General features: G+C 52.2%; 1 protein-coding gene across 2 annotated transcripts in view; it reads left to right on the forward strand.

The window, feature by feature from the left end:
• The window catches only part of CDCP1 (CUB domain containing protein 1), a 38028-nt gene extending 17279 nt beyond the window's left edge, over positions 1-20749 (forward strand). Inside the window, exons 2-9 of one of the 2 annotated variants that reach the window (XM_053930020.1) lie at positions 2190-2393; positions 7492-7854; positions 8754-9122; positions 10456-10677; positions 11572-11952; positions 13540-13902; positions 16382-16469; positions 18597-20749. In XM_053930020.1, the coding sequence (XP_053785995.1) occupies positions 2190-2393; positions 7492-7854; positions 8754-9122; positions 10456-10677; positions 11572-11952; positions 13540-13902; positions 16382-16469; positions 18597-19026 (2420 nt within the window). In that variant the 3' untranslated portion in view covers positions 19027-20749. The remainder of the gene's footprint in view (positions 1-2189; positions 2394-7491; positions 7855-8753; positions 9123-10455; positions 10678-11571; positions 11953-13539; positions 13903-16381; positions 16470-18596) is intronic. The other variant, XM_053930021.1, reaches the window with a different exon arrangement.
• The last annotated feature ends 2484 nt before the right edge of the window (positions 20750-23233 follow it).

Here is a 23233-nt window from a genome sequence, read left to right on the forward strand (position 1 = left end):
GTACTCCGAGTCAGGGACTGGAGTAGGGATGGACATACAGGAAGTACCAGGTGACTGGCTGGGGGTGGGAGGAGCACTGTAAGCAGCTGGTCAGGGAAGGCCTCTCGGAGGAGATGACCTTTGAGCTGAGACTGGAATGACAGAAAGGGCCCAGCTCTTGCTAGAGAAAGCATTTTAGGGATCGGGACCAGTGTGTGCAAAGCCACACTACTGAGAAAGGGGTTGGTGTGTTCAAGAAAGGAGGCAAAGCCTGCCGAGCACAGTGACAGAGGCAGGGACGCGGGGCAGTGGCTGGCGATGCTTACACTTGCAAAGTCACTTCTTACTTACTTGGCTACTGATCACAGACTCTGAGCTGTCAGGGACAGAGCTTTATTGTAGCCCAACCCCTCATTTGACAAATGAAGGCACAGAGAGGCCCAAAGAGGGTGAAGTTCTTACCCGATACACTGGGGGAAATATTTGCAGTTCATTATCACAGGCGAAGGTTCAATTTCCTCCCTTGCTTTCCATGCTTGCTGGAGCCGAGTGAGGAGGAGGAGAGGTGCAAGAAGAGAGTGACTGAACTCCAAATATTTGATCACACACAGCTGCTGGCCTCTGTGAACACTCTTCTGCACCGTGTGGGAGGGGAAATGTACTCAGCTCTGGTGCTGGCGAGAAGTTCTGGTGAAGTTACAGTGCATGGCTGGCCAACACCTGGAAGGGACCCGGATGTCACTCAGCAGGTGCATGGATAAATAAACCGTGGTCTAGCCAGATGGTGAGATACCGCTCGGCAATAAAAACGAACAAACTACTGACCCGTACAATAACACGGACGAATCTCACCACCATGCCGAGCAAAGAAACCAGGTGCCAAAGAGAATATTTTGTTGGATTCTACTTATACGAAGGTCCAAATCCGACAAAACTCACTGAACGTTTTCTGGGGTCTGGAGTGAAGGTGGACTGCAGGGGGTGCCCCAGGAACTTTGGGCTGTGATCTCATATATCTGTATTTGTCAGAACTCTTAAAATGAGTGGGTCTTTCTTAATGTATGTAAATTATAGCTCCACAAAGTACATTAAAAACATAAGTTTTTAAAAGGCAGGGAAAGCACAGCTGGAAAACCAAGAAAAGCTTTCGAGTGGGTTGCTGTTCGTTGGCTGGATGTTTCCTGAGCGCCCTCCGTAGGCAGGTGCTGTCACAGCTGTTGACCATCTCTTTGCTGCAGAACACGCTGGGGCAGAGGCACCCGCTGCAGCCCGCAGGTCTCTGTGAGCCCCTGGGTTCCCCCCACAGGACCCGCCTGCGGACAATCGTCCCTTCACGCACTGTTTCCAGGCCCTCAGCCACCCAGCCCTACTCTCAGGACTCGTCAGGGAAGGGGTGGTCGCTGCCAAGGAGGACAGTGACTCTTCCCTGTCAGTCCGAGAAGACTTAAAGGCCGATAAAGCCAAGGGAACGGGAGGGAGATGGTGCTTGTTTGTGAGTCGGGGCCCCTTCCTGGCCAGAGCGCACACCTCTGTTTACCAACCAACCCCCGTCTCGCTCGCTCCGTCGTGTTTGTTCAGATCATTTGGCTGAACCCCAGCCTGAGGTGTTAGCATTGTTTTGCTCTAACTTTCCAGGTTTGCGGTCCTAATACACGTATATGTAACTTCTGTACAAGTTTTCCTACCCTCCGCGACTGTGTGTGTGCCTGTGTGTGAACGTGTGTACGTACACAAGTGTGTATGTACACGTGTACTGGGATGCGGAGCACCCAGGGCAGGAGACGGCCGCTCTTTGCAGAGAAGCGTGTCCCTCCACAGACAGTTCCTGTGTGTGGACTTTGGTCTGCCGTCACATTGAGGAGAAATGTGGCAGTTTCTCTGATTGCTACTTAACTGCAATTTAATACACACAGGGTATCTGAAAACGTATAGCTTAAGACATGTAGGATATGGTATAGCATTTTTGGGTTTTAGAAAAATGAATAAACCAAGCGAGAGACACCTGTCGAGGCCCACCCACAAGGGCCCGATTCTTCCCCACTGGTAGGGACACCGCTGTCATTTTACACCATCCCCTTCTCAGGCCGGGGAAAAGGAACCAAGTCATCCGAGAGGAAAGGGCACCCTGCCAGGACCAGCCGAGGGGAGGACAGCAGGTCTGCAGACCTAAATTGCCCTGCTCACTGCGTTTCTCTTCCTTTTTTCCAAAGCTTTCGAGATTGGCCTGCCCCAGGGAAGCGGCATCACCGTTTCGATAAAGCCTGGGACCCCACTTCCGCCAGGGAAGCCCTGTTACATCATCACTAGAAAACAGACAACCACGTTGCTCATCGAATCTGGAGAAACAAAGGGCTTTTCCTTCAGCTGCCAGAATCCAGAGAACTACTTTGTCATTGAGATCCAGAAGAATATTGGTAAGTACGCCCTTGTGGACGGTGTGGTAGCCAGCCTCCGATGCTAGGGACGTAGGATCTGTTTTGGAACTCTGCACTTCATTCAGCTCTCTCAGTGTTTTATGTAGGTTCAGTCATCAAATCCCCCAAACAGCCCGAGGAGGAGTTTGCAAAGAAAGTGACTCGCCCGAGATGGCACAGCCAGCGGGATGTGAACCCAGGTTCTCGGGCTCCTGCGTCTGGGCCTGTGACCCCTGAGCCACAGTATCTCTGAACAGAGCTGTGGGTCTTTAGGTCTGTGATACTCAGTGTGATGTGCTAAAAACACCCAGCTGGTGACAGGCAAAAGTCAAGGGACTAGAGGACAAAAGAAATGAAGGTTGAGGGGGTGATAGTAGAGAAAAGGCTGGATGAAACAAGGGGAAACAGCAGCTTTGGAGGCTGAGGAAGCTGGGTTTTGGCTTCAGTCTCCAGGGCAGTGCTGATCATGTGACCTGATCATGTGACTTCATGCAAATTACTTAACTCCTCTGTGACTTAGTTTTCTAGTCTACAAAATAAGAGCCGTTGTACCAACCAATAGGGTTTTTATGAGGGTGAAATAAAATAATGGGTCAGGAGTGTATGATACACAAGAATTCAACAAACTATAGATAATTGGTATTATTATTACTCGGAACTTGAGCTTGGGGTAGGAGATTGACATAAGAAATAATAATCGGGCAGAAAAAACCAAGTATATGGCCTCCCAGTCGTTTGCAGGGGGGCATGCCAACCAGCCGTTCATGGAGGTGGCGACCACAGCGAGGATACTTTTCTGATCTAATCAAAGCCACACGCAGGAAACTTCTTTGCCTTTAGCTGAGAATAAATGAATCGGGCAATCGATCATGAAGGAAGAAAAAGGATAAAAGAAACCTTCAGAGGAACGAATTTGGGAAACTAAGAGTTGAAATGAAAAGTCCTTAAAAGCAGTTTTGAAACTACGTCTGATAACTGAAACCAAGGCCTGGTTTTTGGTAACGACCAACTGCATAGACAAATCTCTGGCTAGTCTCCTGGAAAAGAAAGAGGAATTACAAACAGGCAGCATCGAAGGTGTAAGTGTGGATTTAATGCTGTGTACACCAAGGCAGTTTCTGAACTTGTAAGGGACTACAACATTGATGCTGTTCCATGTGAACGTCTGAACAACATGGTGATTTTTCAGGAAAAACCGAGTGGGCTGGGCTGACTCATAAAAAGGGAGGGAACCTGAATAAATAAATAATAATGGAGGAGATTCGGAAGATGTCCCAGATGGAGGAGAGCGGGGATTGGGTCAGTTAGAGATGGTTTCATAGAGGATCCCGTAAAACTTGAAGGAGCAAATAATTCCCATGATATTTCACCCTTCCAGCGGAGGGTTGGCAGGCTTTCTCTGTGAAAGTCCAGCTAGCAAGTGTCCGAGGCCAGCCTGTCGCTGCGACAACGATGCAACTGAGCTGTCACAACACAAGGGCAGCCGTAGATAACGGGTAAACGAATAGGCAACGAAAGTCCCAGTGAAACTGTATTTACAATAACAGGGGTTTGGTTGGATAGACCTCCTGAGCTGTAGTTTGCTGACACCCATTCTGAGGATAAAAAGAGAAGTTTCATAGCTCATTTTATATGGTTCTTACAACCCTGACGTCAAAATCTGCCAAAGGCTTAAACAATAAACAACAACAGCAAACCCGCAGACCAGCCGGTTATGACTAGCCATGCAAAAGAACAAATCCTAAGTATAAATATACCAAGTCCAAGAAATGCTTGAGGAGAACGAAGGGCCAAGAGCAGGGAGACCGGAAAGGTCGTTCTGAGAGAAACAACCATCTGTGATCAGCCTAATCGGCTACTTGACATGGTTTTAGTACAACATTCTCAGTACAGCAGAAGTAGAGGGGTGTTTTCTCAATCCAATGAAGTGGATCTACCAAAACCTCATAGCAGAAGTCATACCCAGCCGTCCAACAGAGAAGCGTTACCAGCAACACGGGAAATGACGTGAGAGTTCCCACCGAGCCTGCTGTTGGCCACCATCGTTCACAAGTTCTAGTTAAACGTTTAGGGATCATCTGGATATATGCAGAGGATGTACACAAAGTAAAATAGAAAACTTTACTGAAAGACAAAAGAGAAGCTAGAAATACATGGAGAGATGTACTGTGTTCCTTGATGAAAATCTCAGTACTTTTTAAATGTCAGTTCTCCACCCCCAATTAATTAATCAGTTTGCGTTGATTGCAATTAACATCTCGGTGATGCTTTTACAGAGCTGAGGAGAACGTGGAGGTATTTAAGAATTCAAGGGAATGGTGTGTTGCTCTTGAAAGACTGAAGTAAATCTCTGCATCTGATATGGAAAGATAGTTTTGCTCTGTTGAAAACGGTGCAGCTTATAGTGGGAAAACAGTTCAAGCCCACGTTATTACATGCACACATAGACACACGTAATCATCCAGAATCCAGAGTTTGGAGGGCTCAACGCCAAAATGTTAACCTTATATTGTTTCCGTAGTGGGTGGGGGAGGGGAGCAGTGACATCCATTTCCTTCTTTCTGTTCCTCCATATTATTGTTATTATTATTATTATTATTTTACAAGCATACATTGCTTTATTATTATTATTTTACAAGCATGCATTGCTTTATAATCATTTCAACCAATAAAGTGAGTGCCCTCTTGGAAAAGGAAATGGGTTGACGTAATGCTTTGCACTATTCAGTGAGAGAGAAAAAACTGCATAGGGTCCATCGTCTTAACAGACGATCATCCCACAAGTCACGCGTTCGAATGACTGCATCAGGCTCTCAGCCCTAGGGTGCAACACGCAGTTCACAGTGAAAGCCCATGCTCACAATTTTTGAAAATGATAGGAAGATACTAATTTCTAAAATAATAAATCTAGACTCCAGAATCCAGTCCTGTGTCCTGCCTGCCCCTCATTTTAAAAAACCTGTCCTGAGTAAGCATTCTGAAAGTTTCAGACAAAGTTTGAGATCTCTCCTCTTACCCTTTCTTGAATAACGCCATTAAAGTTAATGAAAGTAGAAGTCTGTGCCGGGGGCACATGAGCTGTGAATCACTTCTGATCGGACACTTCTCCATCCTCCACATGGGAACCTGTAGTTATTTAATATTTTGGCACTGGACGGGGAATAGACACTTGGACGTGTGCCGGTCATTGTGGCTGCTCTTCGCTGTGTGTCCATCCTCAACACTGAAGCTCTCCCCAACGAATGAAAGAGTGCTTACACTCCCTGACTGTCCCAGTGTCCACGGCTGGAGCAGAGCTGTGGCTGAGGGGTGGAGCCTCGTGACTCCAGGTTCTTGGTGTAGAATTAAATCATGATCTCTTAGGTGGCCCAGGCATGTGCATTTTTTAAGCGTTTTCCAAGTGAGTCTGGTGTGGAACCAGGGCTGAGAAGCACCACCTGAGCGGGGGTAAGTGACTCCGCAAGAGTGCAGAACCCAGCAGCAGCCGCTCCACGTGGCCCTGGGCACAGCAGAGCTGTCGATGGAAAGTTACAAAGCCAGCTTTTAGAAGGAAAGGCGTGGCTTGATGGAAACCATGAAGTTTGCAAGAGCTCCTAAGAATAGGTCCTGTCCGTACTGACACACGAAATCTGGTTTTAGCCACATTTGTCACCTTGTTGTCTAACCCTGTGTTATGGGTTAGGTGACGCAGCGCATTGGCCAGGACGCGGGTCAAGCAAACACAGCCTGGGCCTCCGTCCTGGGATCACGTGAACTGGAAGCACCGTGCTCACCCCCTGGGCCCCGGGGCTGCCTTGCGAAAAGGAGAGGTGTGGCATGGATGGCCTCAGGCGTCCAGTTCTCAAATTCTCCCATAGTTCCATTTTAAGTTGGAAGTAGTGTTTTGTTTTGTTTTTTTGTATTGATTTGAGGGAGAGAGAGAAACATCCATTTGCTGTTCCACTTACTCACGCATTCATCGGTTGGTTCTTGCGTGCGCCCTGACTGGAGACTGAACCAGCAGCCTCGGGTATTGGTTCACACTCTAACCGACGGAGCTACCCGGCCAGGGCTGGCTGTACCTTCAAACCCGCTGGAGCACAGTGCAGATTCGCAGATTGTTATCACAGTGGCCGGAGTCCTTCCCACCTTTCACACTGCCCACACCGAGACAACAGGAGCCTTAACTTAACTGGGTCTCTGCCTGCGTTCCGCTCCTTCTGCTGCGTGCTTTTCTCTTATTCCTCCCTGGCAGCAGCGTCTCTCCCTTTGTTTTAAAGGCTTAGAAAACAAAGTACATCAGAGGATGTCATTAGGTGTTAGCCTGTAAAAAAATCCAACGTGGTAATAAATCAGGAGCATTAAAGCCACAAGGCAGGAAGAAACTGTGCCTCCAGGGTCCAGCCGTTAAGGGGCTTGTACAGGCTGAGTGTACTCGGTGTGCTGATGAGTGTGTTGCTGGGAAAACCAGTTTTTAAAGGTAGAGCTTGGCACTGCCCCCTAAAAGTTGTGAAACGGTGGCTCCCAGAGCGCAGGCTCCGCGGCAAAGCAAGGGGCTGTCCTCAGCCTTCTGGGAGGGCCCGCCAACCGGACTGAGCTGACTTAATCTGAAGACACCGGAGTTAGGAGGTGTCTTGGGTGTCGTTCCCTGGAACAGAGCCTGCGTGGGGACTTTTGTTCGAGGCATTTTTCAAGAGAGTGCCCTTAGAAGCACCCTGTGAAGGAGTGAGGAAAGCAGGAGAGAGCAAGGGAAGAAGTAAACAAGGATGTGGGTTTAGCTAACGTGTAGCTTCAGGCCAATGCACTGGAAGCCAGAAGGTCAGGCTTTTCTACTACTGACATGAGCCGACGTGAGCCGTGATGGGCTGCGGGGGCTGCTCCCTGCTGGGGTGGGCAGTGAAACCCCTCAGGTTTTTCTGGCCCCGGGAGGCACTGCCAGCTGAGGCACTTCACCAGTGAAGGGGGAATCGGTGTGCCAGTGGCCATCCACACTCACACAACCTGGGGGTAGGTGTGCCCGCCTGGTGGTGCCCCCAGAGAGCCTACTAATGAGGTAGGGAGGAGCAGTGAGTGGCCCGGCAGCATTTGTGACCAAGGTTGTTGTGTGACTGTGTTTCAGACTGCATGTCGGGCCCGTGTTTTTTCGGGGAGGTCCAGCTGCAGCCCCCAACATCAGGGTTGCCCACCCTCAACCGGACTTTCATCTGGGACGTGCAGGCTCACAAGAGAATCGGTCTGGAGCTGCAGTTCTCCCTGCCGCGCCTGCGGCAGATCGAGCCCGGGGACAGCTGCCCGGATGGAGTCACACACTCCATCAGCGGCCGCATCGATTCCACCACGGTCAAGATTGGAACCTTCTGTAGCAACGGCACCGTGTCCCGGATCAAGATGCAAGAGGGCGTCCACATGGCCTTGCACCTGCCATGGTTCCACCACAGAAACGTCTCTGGCTTCAGCATCGCAAACCGGTCGTCCATCAAACGTGAGCACACCATGCCCTCCTGTAATTTGCTGAGGTCGAAACACACAAAAATCACCCCTTCCTCCAGGTCGGAAAGGGCCGGGTTTTGGCAATTTTGTGTGATTCGACCTGAGTTACTCTTCTGTAAGCGACACAGGCCACTGACATCCAGGGTGGACCCACCTTTCTCTGCTAACCTGGGTGGCGGCTCTCTTTTCTCTGTCCTTTGTGCACATGAGGTTTGTTTTCAAGAACGAGATGGGATGGGCTCTGCAGACTTATCGTGATCGCTCCTTTTCTAATTTCTTCGTCCTGTCTTCTCTCTATTTTACATTTCCTCTGATGGCATCAGTGGTGGGTAGCGCTGGCTCACCCTGAATCACAAAAGCTGGTCCTTCCACGTGCAGGAAGATTGTGAGCTGGTGTTAAACAGAGCCGTTCATACAAATAAAATTGTGTAAACTTACAAGAAAAAAAATGAGTTTAGAAAACAAAGGTCATAAACACTCAAAACTCACTGCCTCCTAATGATTTCACTACATTTTCCTCTTGTCTGTGCTCTTGAGGTTGCTCATGCTGATTGTATCTGGAGGTGGCAATCCTGTGTGATGATGAGTCACTGCCCGTCTCTTCCCAAGGCCACACACGTTCAGTCATCTCATGTTGGTAGCTTGAAATCAGCTATGGTGGGAGTCTTTACACCAAGGAAGTGGTCAGACTGTACATGTTAGGACTCCCCCCTCCCCGAGTCAGTTATTACACACCCACTCCCACACCACCAATGTCTTCTCCTCATGCCCTACCCAGACCGGCAGCTCAGGACCTGAGAACCACCTTCCCCTGTCCCCAGCCCGCTGCCCCTCGGCTAGGGACAACCAGGGCAGGGTCTAATCACCTGGCTCGGGTTCCCCTCCCAACAGGCCTGTGCATCATCGAATCTGTGTTTGAGGGCGAGGGCTCCGCAACCCTGATGTCTGCCAACTACCCCGACGGCTTTCCTGAGGACGAGCTCATGACGTGGCAGTTTGTCATTCCCGCACCCCTGCGGGCGAGCGTCTCCTTCCTCCAGTTCAACGTCTCCAACTGCGAGAGGAAGGAGGAGCGGGTGGAGTACTACATCCCGGGCTCCACCACCAACCCCGAGGTGTTCAAGCTGGCAGACGAGCAGCCGGGGAACATGGCCGGGAACTTCAACCTCTCTCTGCAGGGCTGTGACCAAGATGCCCAGAATCCAGGGATCCTCCGGCTGAAGTTTCAGGTTTTGGTTCAACATCCACAACGTGAAAGCAGTAAGTGAGCCCCTTCCCCTCCCCTCCTGCTCCAGCACTCTCCTTCCTTCCTGGGGAGTCTGCCTGGGGGGAGGTTCCTGTCCCGTTTCTCATCGGTGGCTTCTGGGCCGCGTGGCTCCTGCACCCTGGACCCTGGGAGAGGTGCGGGAAGTGTGTTGCAGGGCAGCGAGACAGGCTTACTGGTGAACAAATGGCGTGCATGCTCATTTTCACACAGTAAGAAGCCTCCATTATGGGATTAAGTCTGGACCAGGATGGCTCCAGGGGGAAGGCAAAGGTCAAAGTCATGTCCAGGATGGCTGGGAAAGACATTTAGAAAGTTACCGTGACGGGACTGTCCATGCTCCTACTGCAGTGTGAGGGGCTGTCTCCCCATTCTCTCCCCAGCACCCCATATTGTCAAGCTTCTATGTTTTCCCCCGCCTGATTAGGGGGAGATGGTAACGCTTTGTCTTCATTTACTTTTCTCTTATTGCAAGTGAAATGACAAGTTATACAAGAACTCTTCATATTTTGTATACTTGGACATTTGTATTTCCTTTTCTGTCACCTGCTCAGTCATTCCATGTCACAAATATGTTCTCCCCTGTGTCCCTTGTCCCTTAACGTTATTTATGGTGCCTATTATCAGAGAGACATTTACATTTTTCTTTTTTGCTTTTGTAATTCGCATTTGCTCTACCATGCATTTATAAGACATTCTCTTTGTTTTTATTGTGGTGGCTGCTTTGAGGGACGGGGCTAATTTTATTCTTTTACTAATGGAAAGGCAGTTCTTCTGGCCTAGCCTATGGAATAGTCCCTCTTTTTCTCACTTATTTGCAATGTAGTGTTCATTAGAGACTAAATTGTAGTATCTGAGGTTGCATCCTGTGTATGAACCCTCTATTCCTGCACTAATACCGCACTGTTCTCAGTCACCACTCAGAGTGGGAGACTCTTTGTACACGTGATGATAAATCTCCCTTGGTTGACAATTGTGCAGACGCTAAGATGAATGAATATTTTAAGAGACTAGTGCATATGAAAACTGTAGTAAAATACATAAAACTGTATAAAATAATAAAGTGAAAGCTGAGTATGAAGTATTATATTCACTGTAGTTTCCAGTAGGTAAAAAATATGCACGCGTGTGAGCCAGGACTGAAACGAATCTGAAGACAGGAAAGAGGGTCAGTAAGGGTGGTAGAAACGTGGTCCATTATTTTTTCTTTCAAATTTCTTTAAAAGTCTCGTGATGCTGCCATCATAATAACAGTGTTCCCAACGCCCCCCATGTCACGGGGTTGCTCCGGGCGCGTTTGTCACGCCTGTCCTCTCTGTGTGCTTCCAGATATAACCTACGTGGTTGACTTGAGCAACGAGCGAGCCATGTCGCTCACCATCGAGCCGAGGCCCAGCAAGCAGAGCCGCAGGTTTGTGCCCGGCTGCTTCGTGTGCTTGGAGTCTCGGACCTGCAGCGCCAACCTCACCCTGACAGCCGGCTCCAAACACAAGATCTCCTTCCTCTGCGACGACCTGACGCGCCTGTGGATGAACGCCGAGAAGACCTTCAGTACGTGCCCCTCCCACCCCAATTGGCACGCTCCTCGCGGCCCACAGGCACCTCTCCCCATCCTGCCCTGTCTTCTTGGTGGGGTTCACGGCATGAGCTGTAAATAGTATGACCAGAAATGTTCCCCGTAGTGCAGGGTGAGCAGGGGCAACCACGAAGCAAACCATGAGGTGGAGACAGGCATCCTTGGGGACTGGCGGCCTCACTTGGAACATGCATCCTTCAGTAGGGCAGTGCGTGTATGACCTGTGTCCGCGTTCACATCTCCTCTGTCCAGCCCCCAGTCTCCACTTAGTCTTAGGCGTTCTCGTCCTCTCCTGGCTGCATGGCCCCTTGCTCTCACGCTCGCTGCCCACGTGTCTTCTCTCACATGAGACCCAGAGTCTTAAGGTCAAGACCTTTGACCTGTTCCATTTCTTATCCCTTTAGTCCCTAGCAGTGCTGAACACATACTAGTCACATAATAAATGTGTGACGAGTGGGGGACAGCCAAGGCAATAGTCCCCTGCCTGTGGGGCCCCCATCATCTCTGACGTGGATGCCCCTAGAGTCTCCGCAGAGGCAGCAGCCGAGGCCACCCCGTTAGGAAGTGCCTGGGTGGAGGCAAACCTCTACCCTGCCCACACAGCACTTAGCATCTCAGACACAGGCTCACAGAGGTGAGAACCAGACAAACAAGAAGTCTGTCTGCCAGTTTAGGAAGAATCTGAGAGAGCAGGAGGGGAATCTAAGAGTGGAAGCTAGAAGCTGGTGGTGGTGGTGGGGAGGGGGGAGGACAATGGAGAAGGAAAGACCAAAGGAAAAAGCCAGTAAGCCTCGGGATGCCTTGAGAGCTGGGAAGATGCTCTTCCCCGTCTCCTCCCAGCTTGGGTACCACGAGCTCCTCTTTTCCAGGCTGCATGGACCACCGGTACTGCCTCAGGAAGTCCTACCCCCTCCAGGTGCCCGGGGACATCCTCCAGCTGCCTGTGCAGCTCCGCGACTTCTCCTGGAAGCTGCTGGTGCCCAAGGACAGGCTCAGCCTGGCCCTGGTGCCGGCCCAGAAGCTGCAGCAGCACACGCAGGAGCGGATCTGCAACACCAGCTTCAGCTACCTGGTGGCCAGCGCCAGCCCTGGCCAGGACCTCTACTTTGGCTCCTTCTGCTCTGGAGGCGCCATCCAGCAGATCCAGGTGAAGCAGAACATCTCGGTGACCCTGCGCACCTTCACCCCCGCCTTCCGACATGAGGTCGCCAGGCAGGGCCTGACCGTGTCCTTCATACCCTACTTCAAAGGTAAGGGCATCTTTCACTCTCTCCCCTCTCCAGGCCCCCTTAGCCTTTCTCATTTGGGCATTCATCTTATTTTGCTTTGGTGGTCGTCTTAATCAAGTTGTCAGTCTGAGGAGGAGAGATAGCTAAGTAGGCCGGTTTTCAGACAAGAAATTTGAAGAAGGATGGTGAGTCGTAATGCTGACTCCGCCATTAACCTAGTGTGGAAAATTCCAGGAGTTGGAAATAAGACCATCTGACAGTGGATGGCCGTGGTTGATGGCCACAAAACACATAATCAGATTTGTGTCTGTTTGGAAGCAGGCTGAGCATAAACTAGAAGTAGCCACACATCCCCACGTCCTGGATTTTGAAGGTGGTAATGTGGGAATCCTTGCGCAGACATATTTGTGATCCTGCTTTGAGAATTCAGGATGCAGTGCGGAGAGCACCAGGAAGGAATGCTGGGAGAGAGAAGGATGTAGAACTCAAGGGTCCTGTTCTTCTGGGAGGCTACAGCGGCCTTCAGTGTCCCAGGCAGGAAGTGAGGTCTACATCGGTCATAAAAGTGAGCTCTAATTTTAAAAGCCCTCATCACCATTACAAGTTACTCAAAGTGAGAGGGCATTTCAACACTGACCAAGGGCTTGATTTGAGGTTGACTTCGTTCTTTTGTTTGCGGAGGCAGGAGCGTGAGGGATGAGCATCTCTGGCCATTAGATTAAGGTCAGTCTAGGCTGCCCGGTATCTCCAGGGTTATCAGAAAAACGCCCCCTGGGGAGTCGCATGTATAGTGTGGAACATGGGGCTTTGTCTCAGCCGAAGGTGAGGAGTAGAGTAGTTGACACGTCAAAGGCTCTTTCTGCTATTCAGTCCCCGACTTCTTCCCAGGACTGGATGTGTTTTTAATCTCGGAAACAGAAATTGGTACACAGCCCTCCCACTGTGGGGCACCAGTGACTGTTGGCCACAATGAGGGCATCACTGAAAGGAAGCTGAGTTAACCGCCTGTTTGGCCAACTGGCATGTTTTTGGCTTGTTTGTTTGTTTTGCATAAGACCCGAGCACCTGATTGGACTGAGACTCCAATCCTGAGCTGACCAGTACAGTGGCCACTGGTCACATGTAGCAATTTAAATGGAAATTAATAGTAAGGAAAATTTATTTTATCTTATTTTAAGATTTTATTTATTTTTAGAGGAGGTGAAGGGAAGGAGAAAGAGACGGAGAGAAACATCAATGTGTGGTTGCCTCTTGCATGCCCCCTACTAGGGACCTGGCCTGCAACCCAGGCATGTGCCCTGACTGGGAATTGAACCTGCAACCCTTTGGTTAGCAGGCCCGCACTCAGTCCACTGGGCTGTACCAGCCAGGGCTAATAGTAAAGAAAGTTTAAAACTTAGCTTCTTAGTCACACCAGGCATGTGTCCAGTCTTCAACAGATACGCGTGGCCACGGCTTCTCGATTGGATGGTGCAGATGAAGAACACCTCCGCCGCAGCAGAGTGCTCCATCTACAGCGCTGCTCTGGACGGCTGGCCGTCCCTGCAGCACGACTTTTTCTCTCCATTGGGTGAAACGTCTGTGTGTCTTCTCTTCCCTTTCCCACAGAGGAAGGGGTTTTCACGCTGACCCCGGATACAAAAAGCAAGGTCTACCTGAGGACCCCTAACTGGGAACGGGGCCTGCCGTCCCTCGCCTCAGTGTCCTGGAACATCAGCGTGCCCAGCGACCAGGTGGCCTGCCTGACCTTCATGAAGGAGAGGACCGGCCTGGTCTGCCAGACGGGGCGTGCGTTCCTGATCGTCCAGGAGCAGTCATCCGTGGCCGAGGAGGTCTTCAGCCTGGAGGAGGTGCTGCCCAAGCCCAGCTCCCACCACCACAGCTTCTGGGTCAACATCTCCAACTGCAGCCCCGCGAGCGGCAAGCAGCTGGACCTGCTCTTCCAGGTGTCGCTCACCCCGAGAACTGTAGGTAAGGACCTTCAGGGTCTTTCGGGAATGGTAATGGAGAGCAGATTGGGGGATGGGGGGAAAGGAGCAAGCCTGGGAGGTGAGTCACAAACATAGATTTGGGTCCTGGCTGTCCATGTATCCATCAGCTATTATTATATCAGTAATGCTGCATAACAAAGTCCCCCAGGACCCAATGGCTTAGAAACAGCCATTATTAGCCCTGCCTGGTGTGGCTCAGTGGATTGAGAGTGCTGGCCTGCAAACCAAAGGGTCGCCAGTTCGATTCCCAGTCAGGACACATGCCTGGGTTGTGGGCCAGGTCCCCAGTAGGGGGCGTGCAAGAGGCAACCACGCATTGATGTTTCTCTCCCTCTCTTTTTCCCTTCCTTCCCCTCTTTCTAAAAGTAAATAAATAAAATAAAATAAAAAACCAACCCCAGCCATTGTTACTGCTTATACATTGGCCGGCCAATTCTGGTCTGAGCTGGGCTTATCAAGGTTCATTCTCTCATGCGCCTGTGGGCAGCTGCAGGCTGGCTCTGGCTCCGGGACTTTGCTGATCTTGGCAAGGGGCGCTCTCACATGTCTGGGGCCCAGCCAACATCAGCTGGGATAATGGGGCTTCCTTGGCTCCCCTCTGCATGCTGCTCTCTTATCGTCCAGCCTAGACCTGTCCTCATGGCAGAGGAGAGAGGCCAGAGCAGGCATGCAACGTCTCCTGATGCTTTGGTTAGGAATTCAGACAGCATTTCTTCTACCGCGTTCTTTTGGCCAGCCCAGAGTCTAGAGGTGGACAAATAGACTCCACCTCTTGATGGGAGGAGCTACAAAATAACATGGGAGAGGATTGGCTCAGGAAAGAGATAGAATTGGGGCATTCTGGTAGTCCATCTACCACCATCATCAGGGGAAGGAATGCTTTTCCCTTCTGACCTTCCTCACCTGTGGAGAGTCTTTGATAAAAGTGTCACTGGGCCCTGGCCGGGGGCTCTGTTGGCTGGTACCACGTAGCATTGGACTGTATAACTAAAGGCTGCAGGTTCGATCCCTAGTTGGGCATGTACAGGAGACAACTGGTCGATGTTTCTCTCTCACGTTGATGTTTCTCTCTCTCTCTCTCTCTCTAAAATCAATAAAAATATCCTCAGGTGAGAATTAAAAACAAAAAGTACCCTTGGGCATTCAGTGCTGGTGATTAAAACATGAGGACCTGGAAAAGGAGACAGAGGTACCTGGCGTCAGCTTGTTGATTTATTCAGAGACACACTGGAGGCCATGAGATGCCCTTGGTAGTAGCCCCAGGGTTTTCCCAGGGAGCTCAGAGTTGCAGGTCCACTGAAGAGTTTCAGGCAAGGACACGCACGCGTGGCGGGGCAGTCTGGCGGGGCCGTGTTTGCCCTTTGTTCGGAGACAGTCCCGGAGCATCCCAGGCTGTTGGAACCCGAGGGGACCACGCAGGTGCTCCCTCCTGGTATCTTCCCTTTCTGGTGGTCAGAGAGATGGCGTGTCCACCCACGGCCACACAGCTGGTCAGCAGCAGGAGGACTGATGGGAACCAAAAGCCATGTGGTAAAAGTTCTCCTAGGTACTCAGGTTCGCTCCCGGGTTTTCTGCCTCTCTGACGTTCGTCTTCTGTTCGTACTTCTGTTCCTATTTTCTCCTCATCCCCCCTTTTGTTTTCATGTGGGACAAGCAAGAAATTCTTCATCCCTGGCTGGTGCAGGGCTCCCTCTCTGGTTAATTTTCTCTTTCCATTTACGGCTGTAGGAAAAGAACAGTACAAAATGAAACGACCCTCTCCTTAACACTTTCTCTTCTGGCTTTTGGCTCCCCGCTTTCTCCTGCACCCCTCTGCTCTCCTCTCCTCCTCCACAGGCTCTGGCGGCCAGGGGAGCACGCCCAGTGTAGGCCCGGAGTAGCCTTTGAGTAGATCTGGTGGGTCCCCAGTGTGTTGTGGTTACTGAGTGGCTCGGACAGTGCCCATCTTGTTTGCTTATAAGTCAGGGTCAGGGATTCGGACTGGGCCCAGCAGAGTGGCTCGTCTCTACCCTGAGCTCTCTGGAGCCTCAGCCAGATGCCCTGATGAGCGAGAGAGTGGCCGGGTGTCTCACCTGGACACATGTCTGGGGCCTTGATGCCTGCGTTTGTCCAGGGTCCTCGGCTTGTTTTCCTCACAGAGACTCCATGTAGCTAGCTTGGGCTTCCTCCCAGCATGGCGGCCTCTGCAGAGTCAGGCTTCTCACCTGGTGGATGGCTCCCCCTCAGACAGCAGGTGCGAGAAGAGAAGCGGCCTTGCCTCCCTCCCCAGGGTGAGGCCCAGAGCCAGCACAGCCCAGATTCGCGAGGAAAGAGGCTCCTCGGAGTCTGAGAGCAGCATGTGGGTGCAGGGAGGGGGGGCATGTGGGTGCAGAGGTGGCAGGCACCTCTGGAGATGACATCATCAAGCTCGTTGTGCACCTCACCCCACACGTCTCTGTCCCTTGTGTCTCTGCTCCCAGACCTGACCGTCATCCTCATTGCGGTGGTGGGAGGCGGTGCCTTGCTGCTGTTTGCCCTCGGGCTCATCATTTGCTTCGTGAAAAAGAAGTAAGTGCAAATCCCATACCTGGTGGGGGAAAAAGACCCAAAAAGCAAAAACACCTGGGTGGTGACATTTTTGCCTGCAGTGTCCATGTAGCTGCCTCAGCACAAGCCCCAGGCACCGTCTACCATCTGCTTGTTAGTCGGTGAGTGTCGCCCCGGCGGTGGTGGCGGGTGATGGCCCCATGGGCCACGCCAGACCGGCCTCCGAACCCGCTCGCTCTGTCGCCTCGCAGGGCACCAGCGCCTATGGCCCCAGCTTGTTCCTTCCAGTTCCTCAAACAAACTGTTTATGCGTGTGCATTGGACTCCGTACAAGCCCCAGAAGAAGCCAGATCTGTGGGCAAGAGGAAGGAGGACCGAGGGAGCTGACTCAGTGTCTCTTCCCACCTCCTCCTCAGCGTGAGAGGTTCTGCTTCACGACAGGAAGGTGGTGCCCTCTGTAGACGGAGTGCACGCTGCTACCAGATGTGACCAGTTCTGCCCATGTTTCTGGTCAAAACCCTGAGGGAAGGGAGAAATCGGTTTCCCCTGGCATGATTTGACCTTCCAAAAATACATATTTTTTAAATTAAGTGGGGCCATGAACAAACAACTGGAGTGCCTGGTCAGTGATGACACTGCCTAGAAACGTCCCACAGATGAGGAAGGCCCTGCCCGCGGGGAGACCCGGGGCGAGGCCTCTTCCCCGAGACATGGGCTGCACATCGGTCACACGGGAGACAGGACTTTTAACAGAGCACCATTACATTGTTTCTCCTGGAAACTTCCTTACCTGGGGTGCACACTATGCCCCCTCCCCCCAGATAGGAAGTGTGGCATTAACCCTGGGACCCAGTTCCTCATCGGGGGGGCACTGGGTGAAAGGAGGGTGCAGCGCTGGCCTCCATCTCTAAGCTGCCCCAGTCCTGGCCTGCGGATCCCCAGCCCCGGCCTTGCCTCGGGGAGGCCACTGGCTGTTAGGAAGGCTCATCCGTCCCCAGCTTGCTGTGGTTCTGCAGTGGGCAGGAGGGAGGACAGTGGCACTGGACTCATGTTTCCGAGGGTCTCCTGGGCACTAGGAGCCATGCCCAGCACTGGGTCCCCGACAATGAGCCAGGAACAGGCTCCTCCCCCACCGCCCCGAGGGGTGGGGGAACTTAAGAGGCAGGCAGGTGAAGCAGTCAGTCCCAGCACAGAGGGAAGAGAGCTTTGGTGGGGACACGGAAGGGCAGCCATCACAGGCTCCGGGCCGGAGCCCTGGGAACCCGCCATCCTGGCCAGAGTCTCCATGTGACAAGCTAAATGTACTAAATTTATTTTTATCTCAGAAAAGTACAATTAGTGAGCCACCAGCCTGCACATTATAGGGCCCATTATGTTCTTCGAGATAATGTCCTCCCTTTGAATCAGCAGTTAGCTAAAAAGGCAGCAGCCCCTGCTTTTGGTTGGTGCAGGTGGAGGGCGAAGCTTTGTTTTCCGGAGCAGAGAGCGCTAAGGCCCATCCGCAACCAAGCACCAAGGAACACTACTAACCAAAGGCTAATGGTGTCACTGAGGAACTCTGGCACCCCAGCCTGACTTCTGTCCTCTTTTTTCGATTATTTCCCCTGTTGGAGGTTACTGCCGAAGAGGCTGGATCCCTCTGCTAATGCTGAGCTCTTCTGGCCCCACCTCCAGCTCAATACACACAAACAACCTACCATCCCGAGCCCTGTGTGCTGTTGTTTAGAATCCAGATGGTCTCCGAGGCAGGCATGGAGCATTAGCTACAGGAAAAGCACTGAGCGTGGTAGAAGGTTGGCCCAGGTGTGCCTGTGCCTGGCATGGCTGGGCTGGGCCACCACCCCTTTCCAGTAGGGAAGAGGGGTTGTCAGATGTCCTCACCATTGAATAGTGTGCAACTATTGAAGCAAATTCAAGTGCAGATAGCGTTAAAAGTACCTTCTCTAAACCACTGTCTTGAAAACTGGAGACCAAAGCCAGTCCCTTTTAAATACTCACCAACGACAGCAGTTTCAGGTTCGAATGCTAAGCGGTTTGTGGGGGACATGAGGTGAGAGCCTTGAAGGATGTGATGCCCAGCAGGGATGGGCAACAGTGCACATCCGAGCGCTTCGTCCTCCTGACATCTGCCCATTCCCTCTGTCTCAGCAGGAAAAAGAAGAGGGACAAGGGCCCAGCTGTGGGCATCTACAACGGGAACATCAATACCCAGATGCCGATGCAGCCAAAGTTCCAGAAGGCGCAAAAGGACGCTGACCCCCACGTGTACGCAGTCATTGAAGACACCATGGTGTACGGGCACCTGCTGCAGGGTTCCAATGGGTCCTTCGTCCAGCCCGAGGTGGACACCTACCGGCCCTTCCAGGGCCCCGCGGGGGGCTGCCCGCCCTCCCCGCCCCCCACGTGCTCCAGGGCCCTGACTGTGAAGTTGGCCCCCGAGGAGCCGTGCCCTGGCTTCAGTCCTGAGTCCGAGAGTGAGCCGTACACCTTCTCCCACCCCGCCAAGTGCAGCATAGGCAACAGGGAGACTGACGTTCCCTTGCTGGACGCCTGCGAGCCGGAGCAGCCTGGGGAATAACGTGGACCCCTCCCAAAGACTTTGTGTAAAGCAGGGCACTGAGGCGCCCTGTCGGGTGCTCACCAGAAACCCTGAAGAAAAGGGCTCATGTGGAAGGAACAGCAGGAGGTTTTCCTGGACTCCCAGCTTCTGATTTCCAAGTGGACTCGTTTCGGTGATAAGACACCGAAAGTGATGAGCTCTGGTCTGGATACAGTCACCACTGGTCACATCTTTCCAAACTCAGGTGCGGATGTAAACCAGGCCGCAATGAGAGAGAGTGCAAGTCACCCAGGCCAGGGTGGCAACAAGCTCTGGTTTGGATTTGGACCTCTTTGGGGGGCCGTTTGCCTACTGTGCCTTCCTGCCACCGAGGAGAGACTACAAAACAATCCAGCCTGCAGGCGTGTTTTCTTTAGCTGACAGAATTCTTTTAAAGAATTGATTACTAACATTTAACGTGATAAAATGTTTGCATTACAATCCAGATCAGAAGACCTGGCCAGGCTGGGGCTCACATTCTCACCAGCAACAACTGGCTGCCTTCCGCTGGGGCCTCTGGTCTACCAGTTCCCCACAGTCCCCGCCCCTCTCCCTGACCCCCCACAGGGTCGCTTTTCTCTTGCTGTAGTGAAAAGCGTGGGGCCTATATGGCCTATCAAATGAGAAGACAGGCCTCGAGGCTGGTGTGCGCTTCAGGACGTTTTCTTATTCGCAGCCCACACCCCTCATTTATTGTAATTACCTGCCCGGCTGCTGTGGGTGTGTGTTTGCCTCCATGGGCCCTGCTGTCTCCTGGGAGGAGACAGATTATGTTAGGGCTTGTCAGCACAGTCCAGAGTTCAACGTCTCTATGGCAAAGCCTCTGAAAAATAAACGCACCACCCCGAGCTCCGTGAATTCACCCTGGAAACACACCGGCTGGACTTGTTCGTGGGCTGCTTTACCTTCACGAAAAGGAGCTTTGCAGTCTCCTCCTGCAAAGGTGTGTGTTCTAAGGCCTCTTGAACAACTCTTCCCAGAAGGAAGAGTTTGTGGTTTTGGGGTTTTTTTCATCATGCCCTCAGGGAGGCTACGGCACCTTTCCCTTCTCAAAGGCTGGCTCCCCGCCAGGGACCCCCGCCTCCTGGCCCCTCCTGAGGGTCCCTGGCTTGGTGTTCTACCTTCCACCCCAAAGTGAGGCTGCCGTCTTTGGTGTGGCTGTCTTGTCATCACACACATCACCTTTAATGACAAGGTTGCCAGGTGGCCACTGTCTCTTAACCGAGAGCTCAACACTGCAGGCCACCCTGCTGTCTTCCCGAGACCTTAGGTGCTCTGAAGACAAGCCACCTGGAAGGAGCCGGCCCGGAGCACTCACAGCCCTTTAAAGCCCAGGCCCCACTTATGTAAACTATTTTGGGGTCACAGGAAACCAGTCAGATGCGTTTGTTGATGCCCCCACACTGGGGCTGCCGCTGCCCAGGCTGCCCTTGCACCCACCTGCCATGGCCATGGGGACCCCAGCTCAAGAGGACCCTCCTCCAATGCCACAGTCACCATCCATGGGATGGGAGGGTCTCTGGGACGAGAAGGGGGGGAAGCACAGGTCCACCCACGGGGCATGACCTCGGTCACCATCAGCAGACTGGTTTGTGTGGGTCTGCGATGCATCCCTGGAAATAATTTATTTGTTGTAGATACTTTTTTAGGTACCATTTTATTTCCTACACTTTTTAAAATAAATAAATGTACACAAGAAAAATGGGCATCAGATTGTTTACATGCTTTGGCTACTTGTCCCTGGTTCAGCCAAAGCCCCAGATGTCCCAGCGGTCCTCTGGGACAGATGTACCATGGGCTCAGCACGTGCTGTCTTCTCTGTGTCAATGGGGCAGGAGGCTGCGCTGTGGGCTGCCAGTGGGCCCCTCAGAGGCCAGAGCTTGTCCTGTTCTATTCTCATTGAGGGAGCAGGAGCCCCCTCTGTGTGGCCTCTCCCAATACCCCCACAGAGGCCTGTGGCCACCCTCAACACTGGCCGCCACTGAGCTCTAAGCCAGTGTGGGTCACCTGCCACCGGAATAGAAGTAAAGGGAGGATCGGGGAGAAGGGACCTCCAGATGGACCCCCAGCATGCACTTGGAGCGGAGAACAGATGTTGCTGCGTAACCCACTGCCCCAAGCCTCAGTGACTTCGGGATAATGGTTATTTTGCTCACAAAGCTAGTGTGAGCAGGGCACAGCAGAGATGAGAGCTGAGCTTCCTTGTCACTTGGGCCCCTCTAAGGGCTTTGTGGGGCTTCCTCACAACATGGTGGCTGGATTCCCAGAGTCGGGAAGTCGCGACTGCCAGTCTTTAGTCTGTGGGTGGGCGCATCGGCCAGAGCCCACCCAGATGTATGGGGAGGAAGCAAAGCCCACATGTCTCAGTGGGAGGGGGGTCAAAGAATTTGCAGGGATCTTTTATAGGGTACAGTGGGGCTGGGCAGGTCGGAGCCCAGTGTCCCTGCCCGTGGAGAACACTGACCATGTCCACCGCTGGGCCACATCCCACCTCTGACTGCCTCATGCGTCCTGGCTCCTGTTCTTGGATCCCAAGCTTCAGTCTTTGGACTTCTGGCCTGTCGACTGGGCACACTGCCCCAGGGGTTCCAACCGAGTCCTCTATTCTACGATGATTACACCGCCAGTTCTGGCTGGCACCTCCTTGGGTACCAGCCGCACATTTTCACTGCCTGGTGGGTTTTTCCACCTGTACATCCCCGTGCACTGCGACCCGATTACTCCCGAGGTAAATCCATCCTCTCATCTCTTGCCCCAAATCATCTCCCTCTTTCATGTGAGTTCATTTCCTGACTCTGCCCCTAATTAGCTGTGTGACCTTGAGTTAGGCCCTCTGTTTTCAAATGCCTGCACAAGATTAAATCTTCAAAGCTCTCGCTTTCATCTCTAAAAGGCTTTGATGTCTCCAGTCACCCAGGCCCACAATATTGGACCCAACCTTTGGCTCATCCGTCTGTCACTGGCCCTGATTGCTGTCACTGCGACCCAGATTCCCCCTCCTTACACCACTCATCACGTGACTCCCTTGCTCAGAAATCTGTGCCTCTGAGATGTGTCCCTTGGAAAGAAGTCCTCAGTCTCCTGCTGAGGCATGGCACCTCCAGCTTACCGCCTGGCCCTCCTTACCTCTCCAGACCTCTCCCTCCACCCAACCCCCATCCATCCCAACCCTACTTCAATCCTCAGGGCTCATCAAGGACACTCCTGTCTGCTTATTTGTTCATGCTGTGGTCCTGGACAACATCCCTTCAAAAGCTGTGCTCCCTCCCTCCCTCTTTATGAAAATCCTACCAGCACTTCAGAGTCCATCACAAGTCCACTTCCTCCAGGAAGCCCTCCAGCCCCACCAAGCCCTCCCTCTAACTGCCAGTGGTCCTTACAATGCCTAACACTGGACTTGGGGACAGTAGTTTCAGTACTTAGAAATTTGTACTTGCAAGTGTTTGCCTAACAGGATGGTATTGTTCTGTTACTCAAGCAGCTCGTGAGTCCTGGGAGCTCTGAGACATTTCTGAGTTCAGATTCTGCCTTCTGCAGAAAGGCAGAAGGTGGACAGCTTGGTTTTGGGGAGTAGCTGGGTGGGATCTTTGAACACAACCTGCTTTTATCTGTTGTCTACTGAGCTAATCTGGGCCTCCTGGAAAGGGTGCCACCTGGTGGTGGACACTCAGCGGGATGGGAGAGTTCTTTCCTCCTCTCTTACCCGCTCTCTTGCTGAGCTGGTGCATATGGTGGAGGAGGGGGCTTCAGCAGGGGTAGGGGGGGGAGATTTACCCTCTGCAGTCTCAAACTTCCCTGACAAGCCACTGCCTTGCTGGCTTGCTGAGTGACGGCTTGGCTGGGGCCCTGCAACCAGACGCTGGAATTCTAGCCCTAGCTTCACCCCTGTGGGGTCTTAGGCACGTTACCAAATGTCTCTAACATCAGTTTCTCATCTTTAGAGGAGAGCTCAAAGGACCTGCTTCCCTGTGTTCTTTGTAGAGGATAAAGGAGATTATGCACTATCCGAGTTGGGGTTTCCCTGATCTGCTCCTCAGAGATGCAGATGTAAGCAATTTATTTGGGAAGTGATCTCAGGAAACACCACTTGAGGAGAGGGATGGGAGACCCAAGGGGGAGGGGACAGCAAAAGTGACTTATCCGGCCAACGTGCTGCCAGTGGGGGCCTGGGCTCAGTCTCTTATGT

The sequence above is a fragment of the Desmodus rotundus genome, chromosome 8, assembly GCF_022682495.2.
Source record: "Desmodus rotundus isolate HL8 chromosome 8, HLdesRot8A.1, whole genome shotgun sequence".
Lineage (NCBI taxonomy): Eukaryota > Metazoa > Chordata > Mammalia > Chiroptera > Phyllostomidae > Desmodus > Desmodus rotundus.